At 36.2% G+C, this 15,993-nt stretch overlaps 2 protein-coding genes across 6 annotated transcripts; both read right to left on the bottom strand.

Annotated features, from left to right (window-relative positions):
* Window positions 1–8,457: 8,457 nt before the first annotated feature.
* On the bottom strand, window positions 8,458–15,509 carry LOC127074825 (NDR1/HIN1-like protein 12). Of its 5 annotated transcripts, none has more exons than XM_051016204.1 (4): window positions 15,368–15,509; window positions 11,937–12,126; window positions 10,881–10,992; window positions 8,458–10,694 (listed from the first exon to the last, which is right to left on the bottom strand). In XM_051016204.1, the coding sequence occupies exon 4, from the start codon at window positions 9,265–9,267 to the stop codon at window positions 8,656–8,658; it is 612 nt and encodes a 203-aa protein (XP_050872161.1). In that variant the 5' UTR covers window positions 9,268–10,694; window positions 10,881–10,992; window positions 11,937–12,126; window positions 15,368–15,509; the 3' UTR covers window positions 8,458–8,655. The 5 variants fall into 5 exon arrangements, with proteins under 5 accessions (XP_050872161.1, XP_050872162.1, XP_050872163.1 ...); XM_051016205.1 differs by having other exon boundaries at window positions 8,458–10,655; XM_051016206.1 differs by having other exon boundaries at window positions 8,458–9,468.
* LOC127074824 (pentatricopeptide repeat-containing protein At1g77360, mitochondrial) lies at window positions 13,577–15,374 on the bottom strand. The gene has a single exon (XM_051016202.1). The coding sequence runs from the start codon at window positions 15,231–15,233 to the stop codon at window positions 13,746–13,748; it is 1,488 nt and encodes a 495-aa protein (XP_050872159.1). The 5' UTR covers window positions 15,234–15,374; the 3' UTR covers window positions 13,577–13,745.
* Window positions 15,510–15,993: the final 484 nt, after the last annotated feature.

Raw genomic sequence — 15,993 nt, 5'->3', positions numbered from 1 at the left:
AATCGTGTGTCGGATAGTTCCTCTCATGAACCCTCAGTTGTCTCGAAGCATAAGCTATAACCTGCTTATTCTGCATCAACACACCACCCAAACCCAACAATGAAGCATCACAGTAAACCTCAAATGATTCCGACGAACTCGGTAATATCAGAATAGGAGCAGTAGTCAACCTTCTCTTTAACTCTTGGAAACCTTCTTCACATTTTGAGTCCCAAACAAACGCTTGCCCCTTCCTAGTCAACATCGTCAACGGTAACGCCAACTTAGAAAATCCCTCAATGAATTTCCTATAATAACCTGCAAGTCCAAGAAAACTCCTTATCTCAGAAACTGACTTCGGAGCTTCCCACTTAGATACCGCTTCTATCTTAGAAGGATCAACAGCAATACCACCTCTTGAAATCACATGACCAAGGAAACTAACCTCTTCTAACCAAAATTCACACTTAGACAGTTTAGCAAATAACTTCTTTTCTCGTAGAACTCCCAAAACCACTCTCAAATGTTCAGCATGCTCTTCTTCCGATTTCGAATACACCAAAATATCGTCAATAAACACCACAACAAACTGATCTAGGTACGGATGGAAAATCCTATTCATATACTCCATAAATACTCCAGGCGCATTAGTCACACCAAAAGGCATTACAGAATACTCATAATGTCCATACCTTGTTCTGAAAGCAGTCTTCTGAATATCCTCAGCTTTCACACGTATCTGATGATACCCCGATCTCAAATCTATTTTACTGAACACACTCGCACCAACCAACTGATCCATCAAATCATCAATCCTCGGCAAAGGATACCGATTCTTGATCGTCACTTTATTCAGTTGCCTGTAGTCCACACACAACCTCATAGTACCTTCTTTCTTCTTAACCAATAACACTGGTGCACCCCACGGTGACACACTCGGACGAATAAATTTCTTATCCAACAAATCTTCCAACTGACTCTTCAATTCAGTTAACTCAACAGCAGACATACGGTATGGAGCCATTGACACCGGCCTAGTACCAGGTACCAAATCAATCGAGAACTCAACTTCACGCTCTGGCGGTAATTCATTCACTTCTTCCGGAAACACATCAGGAAAATCACACACCACAGCTAGATCGCAAATCACTAGTTTATCTTTAGCCTCCAAAGTCGCTAACAGCATAACCAACTCTGCCCCATCTGCTACTGCCTCATTCACCTGCATCGCTGATAGAAACAAATCCTTTCCTTCCTCAATCTCAGGAAAGATCACAGTCTTATCAAAACAGTTGATATAAACTCGGTTACACACCAACCAGTTCATACCCAAGATAACATCAATCTGCACTAGTGGAAGACACACAAGGTCCATCCCAAAGTCTCTACCAAAAATACTCAAAGGACAATTTAAACAAACTGAAGTAGTAGTCACTGAACCCTTCGCAGGAGTATCAATCACCATACTACCATACATCTCAGATATCTCTAACTTAAGTTTCACAGCACAATCCAAAGATATAAAGGAATGAGTCGCACCGGTGTCAATAATAGCTACAAGAGGAAAGCCATTAATATAACACGTACCTCGGATCAAACGATCATCTGCAAAAGTCTCAGAACCCGATAAAGCAAAGACCTTGCCTCCCGACTGGTTCTCTCTCTTCGGCTTAGGACACTGTGGACTGATATGACCCATCTCTCCACAGTTGAAACAAGTCACCGTCTTCGACCGGCACTCTGCAGCCAAATGACCACCTTTTCCACACTTGAAACACTTCCTCTCAGCACTGGTACACTCATGGACACGATGTCCAGCCTGACCACATCTGTAACACTTAGCAGGGGCACTAGAGTCTCCCCCACTAGGCCTCTTCATTCCACTCTGTCTCTGGAAACCTTTGCCAGCTGCATACGGTTTCCCACGATCATTCTGATTCTTGCCTTTCCTATCAACCATTTGCTGATAGCTCTCTGCTCTAGCCTTGGTATCCTGTTCAAAAATCCTGCAACAGTCAACCAAATCGGAAAACACTCTAATCCGTTGATACCCAATAGCCTGCTTGATCTCGGGACGTAACCCGTTCTCAAACTTCACACATTTCGAAAATTCCCCAGTAGCCTCATCATAGGGAGTGTAATACTTCGACAGCTCTGTGAACTTAGCAGCATACTCCGTAACAGACCGATTGCCCTGCTTCAATTCTAAGAACTCTATCTCTTTCTTTCCTCTGACATCCTCTGGAAAGTACTTCCTCAGGAATCTCTCTCTGAACACAGCCCAAGTGATCTCAGCATTCCCAGCAGATTCCAACTCAGTGCGGGTAGCAACCCACCAATCATCTGCTTCCTCTGACAGCATATGCGTACCGAACCTGACCTTCTGGTTATCGGCACACTCAGTCACTCGGAAGATCCTCTCGATCTCCTTCAACCACTTCTGAGCGCCATCTGGATCGTATGCTCCCTTGAACATTGGAGGATTGTTCTTCTGGAACTCACTCAGTTGACGAGCAGCTCCCATTCCCACAACATTCAGATTTCCCCCAAGTACTCCAGCTAGCATACCCAGAGCCTCAGCAATTGCAGCATCGTCTCTACCTCTTCCAGCCATCTCTATTCTGAAAACCCAATCAAGCTAAAACAATAAGTACTGATAGGGTTACACAACACCTATCCCGTACAGGGGAAACAGAATAATTACGACTCGACTCGACCGACTATGCTCTGATACCACTAATGTAACACCCTTCTAAATACCCCAAATATTTAATTAAAATAACAATATATCAATCAGAGTAACTATGCAATTAAGGGTGTCACACAATCATTACACACCATTCACCATAATAACTGTCATGCTCTTTTATTAATTCAAAACAATTAAGCATTTGCACAATACGCAGCGGATAGAAATCAAATCAATCATGCAAAACATGTAACACATTACATGTAAAATTATTCAACAAGGTAAAACATCCCGTCCCGATGTTACATCTATCAGAGCATGACCCACTAAGGAGACTACACTAGACTCCAAGCACTAGCTTCTACTCAATCACTGCTCGTTACCTGAAAAATAGTTGTAAGGGTGAGTTCCTCAATCGATATAAAAAGCATTATAAAATATCATGTAATGCTAAGTAAATAACACATTAATCACCCTAATCATATCACACATTCAGTAACGGCACATCAACTCAAATATCATACTCAATACCAACACAATTCATACTCATACTCAATGCCAACACAACACACGTATAATATTGGAATACATCCATTCATATTATACGCCATACATACATTATGCAATGAGACTCCATGCATGCGGTACCGACTATTCGTGAACATATAGTTCACCTCACCGATCAAATCCAGATACGGCTACCAAGCCCACTAGTCCCACTCATTTGAGACCTAGTGACTCACTCACTAATTCCTCACCACGGAAATTAGCTACCACCAACTCACTAATTCCTCACTATGGGAATTAGCTACCACCATACAGACTACAATATGCATGCTAAATCACCTAGCAATGCAAAATCATCAACAATAATCCACAATGATTTACTCACTAATTCCTCACCATGGGAATTAGCTACCACCATAAAGGCCACAATATGCATGCTAATTCACCTAGCAATGCAACATCATTAACAACAATCCACAATGGACATATGCTCACACTCTAAGCCATAAAACAGTCCATTCACCAACACATGCATAATATATACATTCACAACATTATGCATATTTTCACACATCATCAGCACATGTATCAAACGTCATATCATGTCAAATAATTAATCACAGTATTAGCACACTCCACTAATACCTATACTGCTCAAAACAGCGGGAATTAATCCCTATTACATCATACGCCAATATAGGCCAAACGCCAATTATGCACACATTATTCAAATATTAATTTTTCCAATTTCCAACAGTGTTAACCGGTTAACGCCCTGGGTTAACCGGTTAACGCAACACAGAACACGCTTTCTGGAAAAACTCAACAGTGTTAACCGGTTAACGCCTTGGGTTAACCGGTTAACGCAGACAGAACAACAATATTTTCACAACTCATAACAGTGTTAACCGGTTAACGCCCTGGGTTAACCGGTTAACGCAAGCAAAACAGCAATACCTCACAATTCCTGACAGTGTTAACCGGTTAACACCCTGGGTTAACCGGTTAACGCAAGACAGAAAGCTGTTCCTGCGCTAACACGAAGCAGAATGCAGAATTATCCGCATTTTCCGCCGTTGGAGGACTTCCGGACCTCCGATTCCGATTCCGTAAAAAGCTATACGTTCGGGAAATCACAACTCACACAAATACAGATTCAATTACAGCTTTAACACAACTTATCCAACACAATTTCTCAGCATTCAATATCCCAATTAGGGTCAATTCAACGGTTTATCACTACCCATTACATGTTAATCCATAATACCCATTAAACGACGATAAACCCCCCTTACCTGAGTTAATCCGGCGAATCTTTAAGCTTCAAGCTCTTCTCTTCTCCAACCTTCTTCCTCTTGCTCTGCCTCTTTGCCCTTTTCCTCTTTTTGAGCCGCTTCTCTGTTTTAACGTGAAAACTCTTTTTACCAAAATGGAACTCTTTTTCCTTATTTCTAACTTATATATTTTCCAATAATTATTATTCCAATGATAATAATAATAATAATAATAATCCAAAAATTCCAATTATTTAATTAAATTAATAAATATAATATTAACTTAAATTAAATAATTATCTTATTTTTATCGGGGTGTTACATACCGTATGACCAGTTTAAGTCACGTATTTTTAGTATCTCTGTGATTTTCATTTGCTGTCTTTATCTTGTTTATTCTTTCTAAAATTATGTTGTTTGTGATGGATGGTATCGTATGTGATTTATGTGGTGTCTGTTTAGTTCACTAGTGTGGCATTTCTATTTTTGGCGTTTATGATATCATGGACTTAGTATTTACGTTTTTTTTTCTCTCTTTCTCTTTTCGATCTTTATCAAAATATTATTGATTATTTACGTGCATTAAGTGTTTAATGCATGGGGGGAGCATTAGAGCTCAAGCAACGCGTTGTGCGTTCATCTATAGTGCACTAAGAAAATTCATTGGATTCCAACTTTTCTTCAAATTCCAAATAAACGATCAAATCAAATAGACCAATAATAATATCTTCAAATTTTCCAAACATCAAAAAAAGGGGGGGGGGGGGGGGGGGGGGGGGGTTGATGAAATTGCAGTCATGTTATCATATGATATCACTTTCTTTGTTTTAATGTTTTTGTCAATTTGCGTGTATATGTGATTATTCGTGTTTTTGTAATTTGTTCATTTTTGTATTCACGTGTTTGTAATTCATTAGCATTTGAATTGTATTATGTTTGCTTTGAATATTTAGATTTTACCACTAAGACCCATCATTATTCAATAAACTTGAAGTGTTGATCCATGATAATGTTCCTTTTTTAGCCTAATAAATTGTTTTTTGTCATTTCATCAGGTGTTATTTAAATCACAAGTTAGAACACTTAAATCAAGATGCCTAGTAATTTGATTAGAATAATGTGTAGTGTGTAACTTGAATCAAACTTATTGTGAAAATTGGATCTGTCCTTTGAATGATTTGGTTCAAATAATGGTTTGAACTTAACTCGAACCATAGCTCTCCATAAAAGCTAAGATTGGGCACTGCTTAATTTGACTCGAATCATGAGTTGAACTTGATTAGAATCACAACACCTTTTGACTCGAATTGTGACTTCTTCTTGACTATAATCATAACACAAAAAATTCAATTTTCTACCTTAGATTTAAACAGTTATTTATTTAATCCAAACACAAGTATGTAAAACAACGTGGGTGAAACCCATTGAGAAAAATGTAAAAATGACACCTCTTATCTAGTGTGTCCGTAACACCTTTGAATCTTTCTCTTGTTTAAAGTAAAACTTCTTGAGTGTTAATCCATGTATGTTTCACTTCTTTTTGTTACACATTATTCTTGTGTAATTTGTTGTCATTTGAGGGAAACCATAAAAAGTGAGTTAATTAATATTGTAGCGATTCATGATTGATCGAGCTCATGAGAACCATCAAGATCCAAGAGCCATTCATCTAGAAATTAGGGAGAATGTTTGTGTGTGTGTGTGTGTGTGTTCTTATTTCACCTGCATCTAATTTATTGACTAACACCTTGTGAATTAGAGTTTGTGTGAGATTACTTTGGCACTTTTCATCATCTTCAACCTTAGTCCTTATCCATTATTTTGGACTCTCATATCTAAATATTGAGTGTTTGAGGGAGACTAGTGGTACATTAGGGTATCTAATGTTTTTGTGTGAAGTTTGCTATTTGTAAGAGATGATGTATCATTTCTTGAATTTAGTTTGGTTCTTATTGGTATATATCAAGAAGAGAGTTTCATTATACCCCATTGAGGACTTTGGTGACGCCGAGTACAAACTGTTCATAAGACGGAGTTGAAAATTTTCAAACTTTGGTGAAGTTGTGTAAAGACTGTTCATAGATAAAATTGGGAGTTGTCCAATCGATGCTTAGTTAATGGCTATCACTCAAACAATAAATCAGTGGGATCAAGGTGGATCGCCACTTACGAAGACTTGGATCAGGTTATTGTAGATAGCAAGTTGGATCAAGATCATTGAAGATCTTGTTTTTTGTTAGCAATTTGAGTATCTGCATCGACAGAGGCAATTATTATGTGATATTTCATTGTAACCAAAATGCTTGTATCAAACTTATCAAAAATAGTGGAAGGTTATGATTATTTCCCAATGATTTTAACACCATTAAAGAGTGGAGTAGGCAAAGCGAGGATGAACATTGAACCACTATATATCTATGTGTATCTTTTCTCTCTTGCCTTATCTCTTTTAATTTTTAGCATTCATTATTATAACTATTTCATTAGTGCATCATTTGTATGACATCTATATTGGATCTTGATTATAGTGTTTTAATGTGTAAACTTAGATCCGCGATGCATAAAACATATTGAATCATCATAAATCTAATTATATCTTGAATGAATTTCTATAGAAAGTGTTTTTAAATCGCGTTGTTAAAGCAGTTTTGGTTATCTTGCAATTGATTTGAATTAGATATAATCGTGCTTCTAGTGACACCTTATAATGATTTTGTTGGATTGATTTATTGAGGTGCTTCCAAGCTCTATTAGTGTTGTGTTCTGCTTCTGTGTGTTTTAAAATCACTGATTTCATTTTATGGAACCTAAAATATTTTTGGAATTGTCTACCTGAAGAAAGGTCTATTCAACCCCCTCCCTTCTAGACCTATCTGTGTTTGTATTCTCACCCAGTGTATGTCTACAATGTCAAAGTCTATGCATTAATTCACTATGGAGCAAACTCATAAGCTTCACAAAGGATTCAATCATTTCTTTTATAAGTCCTCCTTTCCCATATGACTTTAGCTCTTTTATCCATAAAGTAACTAAAGTGGCAAGGCATTCCTTCTTGTTTTGTATTCACATTTGTTATGAGTTCTATTTATTAGCACTTTTTTCTCCATCATAGATTCCAAGTTAGAATGAGTTACCGTCGTAACCAAATTCTCCATTAACATTTTAAGGTTGGATTGTTAGGAATTTAGGGGTTTCTCAAAATAGTGATAGTGGTTATTGTAGAAAATTTTGGGTGATAAGTCCACCTAGGATTATAGGTATTAAGCGTCTTCATGGTTATTGTTCACATAATTGAACATATTTTGGATAGATCCAATGCATACCATAAAAAAATAGAGAAAAAAGAGTTACTCTAATCTCTATGATAAGAAAATAAAATAATCAAAACGAGTCCTTCCCATAGAGAACTAAAAAAAAAAGGAATGTCTTGCCACTTTTGATTGTACTACAGGAAACTTCATTTTTTATATGTTAGTAAAAATAAAAAAATTGGAAGAGAAGTAAAATTTAGTTGAAAAATAATAGTAAAAATATTTTTAAAATTTTGAAATTATGAGAGATATCAAATATAAATTGGGGTGATAGGTTGAATGCTCCTTTGTTCTACTAATAACTTTATTATTTTGTATAGTTTTGTAGACTTATTGAAAGTCGTTATCAAGAAAAAGAGGAAAGAGTAGTTCAAGAAAATACTTTAAAGTAAATGTAATTTAAATGAGTAGAGAAAGAAAATGATTGAAAAAACTTTTAAAAACTTATCATATTTTCTTTGCAATATCTAAAATGCTTGCATGTTTTCACCACTTTTTCTAGAGTTTGGTCTTAAATATATCATGCTAATCGTATGTGGTTCTTTCAATTGTAATCACACTTCTTGAATAGGAATCAATCTCAAGCCCCATTCATGATGTTGTGTTTCTTAAAAGGAAGAAAAGTTTCAACAAAAAAAAAACTTTTTTAAAAACGTGATTATTAATATATAAAACAAAAGCAAACATGCCCAAGGTGTGTTAGAATAGCAACCTATATTAGTATAACAAGATGTTATATACCACAATTTGATACATCATTAACCTTATTTTGTACTTCAAAGTTCTTTGCTTTCTGTGATGAATGTATAATAACCTGCAACTTTATTTTCTATATATATAACCTGAATAATCTACAGAAGAAAGAAGATGAGGTAAAACTATCTGTAACAAAGAATCATTTTGATTTGGATGAACACTTAGAAGGTATATAACTACCATTCAAGGGTCGAAACTTAAGGTAACAATTCAAATGACAAGAATATTTCACAGAACCAAAAGGTCCTACCTTCCACCTAGTCCTACCAGCACCTTTAAAATCAAAACCAATCTCATTTCTCTTCCAAGACTCACCAACTTTCTCCATTTGATCCGGCGTTAACGGTATCGACGACGATTGAACAACATACCGAAGAACATTCGAACTGTTCTTCGGCACATCAAATGAATCCGCAACAAGCACTGCAATTCCTTGACCTTGAAAGCTAAGACTAAATGTCATCTTAGAAAATTTTGCATGAGCTTTGGCATTTCCATTGTAAGCAGTCACAACAATGCTTAGCTGAGTTTGAAGTAAACCAGCATAATCATTTCTTAGAAGATCTAAATGAGCATTGGTGACACTGATTGTAGGTACTCTTGGATGGATCATTATGTAACCAATGAACATCATAATGCCAGTAACAATCACAGCTATTGCGAAAATTGTGCAGATTATAGCTGCTAACCAAACTAAAGGGTTGGTGTGACCACCAGAACCCATTACAGGTTTTCTCTTGAATGCAACCATGGTGTATAATAGTAGTGAGAGTAACAATAAAGAAATGACATTAAAATTTGAGAGACTAATATATATAACATTACATATTTTATTTTATTTCAATTTTATGTTGCTGAAAAAGAGTACAAATTTTTTCTTGAGAATCTTACAGAGAATTTGACCTCTTTTGGTTATAATTGGCTTGAAGGTTTGGTATCATCCTTTGCTCACCTGTAAAGCATTTGATTTATATATATAGTTGCACGAACGGTTTAAGCTTCTAAAGAACAAAGAATCTTAGCCACTGTTTAACTTGTAAAAAGTAAAATACCAAACTTGCATTACTGAAGGGTATAATCCATCAAAAATTTGAATTACAATCAGTCCTATAGAAGAATCCTGCTTTTAATCACAAGCTTGTCATGCAAACTCATCACTCAAGACACTTTACTTGTGTCATGTGACATTGTAAAACAAATGCATTAAAGTTACAAGGAACTAAGATTCCTAAGTATGAAAACTAAAAAACACAAAGCTTTTGTAGCAGAACCAGTTATCTGTCCAATATTTGAGAGAATTTTCAGGGCTTACGGTCACAGTAAAGGAAAAATAATTTACATGATCTGAAAATGGAAAAGGGATTGTTGCACAAATTCTTTGTAATACACGAAAGAACTGCTGTTATTGCAGGCATTAGAAGAACATTTCTGGAAAAGCAACATCAGAAAGTAATTTTGAAAAACACCAAAAACTGAAACTGAGACACTGAAACACCTGAAAGTAAATCAGTCTATCTAAACAGATTATACTAGAAACCTAATTAGCTAAGGTAAAGTACAATCACTTATAAATAAAAACTGAACACAATAGAATTGCCAAACATAGGAAACAGACATCTAAGAATAGTCCAATACATCCGCCGCAACAAGCAGAATATCAAATCAGTGTCCTGTGCAGGGTGTGATACTATTAATGATAAAATAAAGAGTTGGTGTATTGGTTTGTGAAATATAACATAAAAAAATTTCACTTAAAATAATTATAAACCAAATATTGCAAGTCCTTGATAAACACTCAAATCGCGGGAACACTTCCTTGAAAGCTAGTTAGAGGAATTACCAAACCACTTAAGTACTTTACAAGCATCTTAGACAACTTGATGTGAAACTTGGACTGCTTATAATACTCAAGACCCTATTGTAGCAGCGCCTTCAAAACTAGACGTCATAGGAGCTGCACTTTATGACATTTTATGGGTAGCTACATTAGCTTGCTAAACTGGTGAGTACCAAAGCATTTTGCTTGACAGGCTTAGGCGTGATTCCTGCTAACACTCAACTGTTCCTAACTGAATAAACAGACTCGTAATGTATCATCATACGGTGTAAATGATCTCAGTATGGGAAAAAGATGAATTCCTGCTCAGTTATCAACAAAACACAACTTGAAGCACATTCCTTGCACAGATGCACAAAAGTAAAATGAATCACATGAAACAAGAGTAGTGCTAGCAGTAACACCATGCACAATAAAGGGTCTGTGTTAAAGGATCCATGATTTTTGAAGCAAGAGTGCCTAAGAATGCATTTGATTTGCTACAAATAAAACATGAATAACTAGTATTTAATGGATTTGGATCTTACCTATGAAGCATTGTCATCTCTCCAAAGTGAGGGTATTTCTTTGATATGGATCTCACCAATGAAGCATTGTCACCACTCCAAAGTGATGTGCCATGATACTTCTCAGAAATGCCTTGGACACGTTTCAGACAACTCTTAGTGATGTCCAACTAAAAAACATTATTTTTGTTTGAACACTTAGTATACACGCCTTGGACACACATCAAGAGCATTAGCCAACACCTGCTCTTGGCAAGACTCATTTTGATCATTCCTAACTAGATTAGATCTATCACTTTTGAACACAAATAGCAAAACAATGCTTCTTATTAATTCTTTTGTTAAGCTCGATATCACAGGATAAACTAATTTTTAAAAAAGACATGATTCATCTTCTTATCTTATGATTATTTAAGTAAGAATTGTATTATAATTGATGTATTATAAATAATTAACCTTAGTCTAGTACTCTTTGTGTCACAATGTTCGTGACGGAGTTAGTTCTTTAAAGAATTTCACTATCAAAAGCAAGACAAAAGGATGCTGGTCTCAAAAACCACTATACAGAGCTACATAGTCAATCTCAGACAGTGGCGCAGTGCGGCCCACCCTTAAAGTGGGATAATAGGATGGCGTATAACTGGTTGACAGCTATTTGATATTTTTTTGGAAAAATTACATGAATATTACTAAACATATATCTCAAAATATTATATAGATCAGAGGAAGGAAATAAACAAATAAAAGAGAGGAATAAGATTAATTAACAACAGAAGACAAAACAGAGTTAGAAAATAACAGTAAAAAAGAAGGTAAGAAAATGAGAAAAGAGGGAAAAGAAAGAAAGAAATGGAATGAGGGAAAAACAGAGAAAAGAAATGAAGGAAAAGAAACAAGGGAAAAGAAACGAATATGAAGCTTGAAGGAGGTAAAGATGAAAAAATGAAGAAACACGGGGAAGATGATGAAGCTTGACGAAGAAGCTTGTGTTTTGAAGGAAAAGAACGAACGGTGCACGCAGTAAACTGCTAGGGTTAAACAGATAACACTCAAATTCAGAGAAAAATACCAGATTACCTGCAAAATGTTTTAATTTTAAGGGGTAGCTTTGGTTTTTCAAGCAAAAAAAATAATAGCGATCCAAAAACCACTCCAAAAAGTGACCCATGAAACCCCTATCGAGCGCCGCGACACTGTTTCTCTCCGCTACCAGTCTCGCTGCTGTGGACAGGCTCCGTGCGGCCACGGTAGCGCCTCTGTTGACTACCTAGATAGCGAGATAACGGTTATTGCAAAAACTAAAACAGTTATGTATACAAACTATGCGTAAACCCCAACAGTATACGTAAATATTAAAAAATACAAAATCTACAAATAAATGGGTAACTATCCATAATAACTATAATTAAATTTTTACCATTTGTCATTAACATTAGAAATCAAAACCCAATATACCCTAACTACTAATTAAGTTGGTCTCTCTGACACGACACCGTAGAAAGACAAATCGCATTACTATCACTTCAACCTTCATATGAAGGTCAAAATAACAAAGGGGAAAAATAAATCCATAGAACACCGTAGATGCTGAACGCGACTATTGCCATCACAGATGAAGTCACTGTCATCATAAAATTTGTTGTCGTCTGAAAAAGTGAAAAGGTACGGCGCTTCGTTGAGTGTCATAGTCACAATGGTTTTTCTTCTCACTTGAAACAGAGAGGCAGAAGAACAGAGTTCTGTGTTTGGGTTTGAATGAGTGGGAAGAGTAGTAGTGTTTAACATATAATAGTGAAACTAACAAATAACTCACTAAAAAAAAGAAGAAAAATAAACGAGTAATATCAAAGGAAAAACAGCGCATTATGAATTGTGTCCAAAATATCATGGTGTTGTGAACCCTATCATATATGCGGTTGTGAAACCAATGGCTTTCGTGACAACTGTTGGACGCGTGTAGACGTAAAAGCACATCACCGCAGAACCCAAAACTGCTCCACGAAACCACTATAACATAGTATTGCTCTACGAGACCACTATTGCATGAGATCACGATGCTATTGACATCATAGTACATGAAGGGTGTCTTTTCTTATGAAAGAAAGACTTGTCTGAACAAGGCATGTCTCTCCATTACCAATATATTTCTCCTTTTATAATGTACAGGTAAATAAAAACACCTCATTTGACGGAGCTTTATCATTTAACTCTCCAGTTTAGATGATTGCAATGGTCCATCAAATTATGGCCTCATTAACACCACTACCAACGCATTGACATCCATAATTGAAGTATAAAACATGACAGAGAAATAGCAAGATGAACTTGCATTCAAGCATTTATGCATTATAAAAGTTCTAAGTAAGAGAATGGAACAAGCAGAATCAAGTTGCAGCTTTGTGGCTGTACTAACTTTCATGAAAAGCCCAGAAAAGAACTGCCTGTGCCAGAAAATATGAACCATAAATCAGGGAGATATTGTGGGACGGCTTGGCAATCAAAAACTCAAACAATACAGGTATTTGCAGAAAACTTTGAAGTTATACTATTTGTTTTATTGTATGATGATAACTCTTGTGAGCACTTAACTCTAAAAATCTGCATGTCAATCAGTTACGAGCCCTTGCGATTCATGAACATCAAGTTCATCTCAAGTAGCAAAGTGTAACCAACCTCACAACGAATTATACAGAAAAGAAACCTGGTACAACAAAAGGTTGTCGAGGAAATTCTACCGTGGAGTTGTAATGATTAAATTTGTAGAGCATTGTTTTCAGGGCAAAGCCAAATCAAGAACAAGCAAAATCTGCTTGTCTCTGACACAATAGACACCAGCAGTTAATTGTAAAACTATTAAAACATGAAGGAAAGAAAAAGAATTCTAGATTACAACTTGACTTGAGCTTTCCATCTCCTGTAAAGAGTATCAAATCTGTCTCTTGCACTTCTACCATCCTTACGGAACACTTCCTTCAACTTGGTCATTGTAGATTCATATATGACGATCCTTTTATCAAGCATTTCTTCTGCAAACCTTCTCACCTCCGACAATCTACCCAATTTACAAAGACCAATGAGCAAGATATTTGCACTCACCTCAAGTACCCCTACATGGGTTTCAACCATGTGACTCCAAATCTCAAGTGCTGCATCAGGGTCATCGCAATCAAATAACATTTCGATGGCCACAGCACAATTAGAACCTGTGGGCAGCCATTCATTCTTGATCATCTCGGCAAAGAACCTCTCCGTTTCACGAACCCTTTTGTTCTTCACCAAACACTCAAATATCATGTTATACGTCAGAGAGTCTGGAAAAGCTCCATGGAGAACCATCTCATCGAGCAGGCGAAACGCGTGATCAATCTCGCCATTGTTGCAAAGCAACCCAATCATGGCATTATACATGATCAAGTTAGGCAATAATCCACTAACAACCATGACATCCCACAAAGGGATAGCATGAAGAGCATCATTTCGCTTAACAAGCACATCAAGAGCATTGGTAAAGAACTTCAAACCTGGAAAACAGTCATTGTCCTTCAGAACTTTAAGAAACGTCACAACCTCGTCAAACTGCAAAGCTTGAAGAAGAGTCATCAAAAACGCGTCGTAAGCCGCTACATTATCCCGACTCCAACCAACCCGAATCACCATCTCACCAAAAGTACTCTTCGCTTTAGCAGGATTCCCTTCCTTCTCCCATCCCTCCAACAATATCGCAAAACTATCCCCATCCAAATCAACCTTCCCCTTAACCTTCTCCAAAAACTCCACACCCGCCGAAGTCTGATTCTCCTCGCGACAAATCGCGCTAAGCAAGGAATTAACTGCCACAACATTCTTCTCAACATCATACCTATCCATCACATCAAAACTCATAACAGCCTCATTAACCCTCCCAGCCATACAATAGCTCTGAAAAACCGAAACAAAGGTGGGCAAAGACAGCACACCTTCTTGCTTCATAGTCCTAACAGCATCCCACATGGGCTCGAAAAGCTGATTCCGGCCCAATAAATCAACCATCAAGTTCCACGCGTGGGCCGAGTGTTTTCTCAAACGCCCGGCCCACCGGAAAAACTTGATGGCCGAAGAAGGGTAATTATAAGAAAGCTTAAGAACCTCATGAACACATTCTTCAGAAGGATGAATCCCAGAAGAGGATAAAGCAGAGTCAATCTCCTGAGGGGATGTTCGGGTGAGTAGATTGCAAAGGGTTCGAGCTGTTGATGATACGTTTTGGGTATCAAGATGAGATGGAAACTCATTGGTTTGATGATTAGGTTTAGCAATTGGTGTTGATTGTCTATTAGGGTTTTTGGATGGATATTTCGCAACTTTAGTTCTAGGGTTCTTTGACACAGATTCCATGTTGAGATTGATGAATTAACTAAAAATTAATGGGTTTGGAACAGAGCAATGAATGTTGAAACTGAATCAACATAAAAATAAGTGGTTATTTGAATGGGTAAAATGTGAAATTCAGTAGAGAAAAATTGAAGTACCTGATGAGAGTGCGATTTTGGTTGATCAACTTCAGTTGAGGGGAAGAAATTCAAAGATGTTCTTGGATTATCTGGCCCAAAACTAAACTTACCTATATCATTACCATAAACTTTGAAAATTACTTATGAACTATAAAAAAAATATTGTTGTATCTAAGATTGAGATTTTTTTTTTAAATAATCATGTTTTTTAAAATAAATTTTAAAATATCCTATTTTAAAAAATATATTAAATTAATCATGTCTTAAAAAAAAACTTTCACAAAATAGTCAAATTCATTAAAATATGCATACAATTTTTATATATAATAATCACTATCTATGACGTAGACATACCACTTTTATACATAATAATTAGTGTGTATGCATACAATTTTTATACACATTAAAGTGTGAGTTCATACCCCCGCTAATTTTTAAATCATTTACATCAATTATATAATACTATATATATTATATATCATATAATACTATTATATAAACAATAATGCTAAATACAGCGGAAAAAAACAATAACAAATCTAGCGAATGACGTGTACCATTTTTTGGCTCCGGCTTCCATTTTCCTTGCTTTTTAATATAAGGTATCCTGATATATAATTTCTAGTTTTTTCACTTAAATTTGA

The sequence above is a fragment of the Lathyrus oleraceus genome, chromosome 4 (genome assembly GCF_024323335.1).
Source record: "Lathyrus oleraceus cultivar Zhongwan6 chromosome 4, CAAS_Psat_ZW6_1.0, whole genome shotgun sequence".
NCBI lineage: Eukaryota > Viridiplantae > Streptophyta > Magnoliopsida > Fabales > Fabaceae > Lathyrus > Lathyrus oleraceus.
The sequence above is the reverse complement of the archived record's forward strand: the minus strand, read 5'-3'. Positions and strand labels throughout refer to the sequence as shown.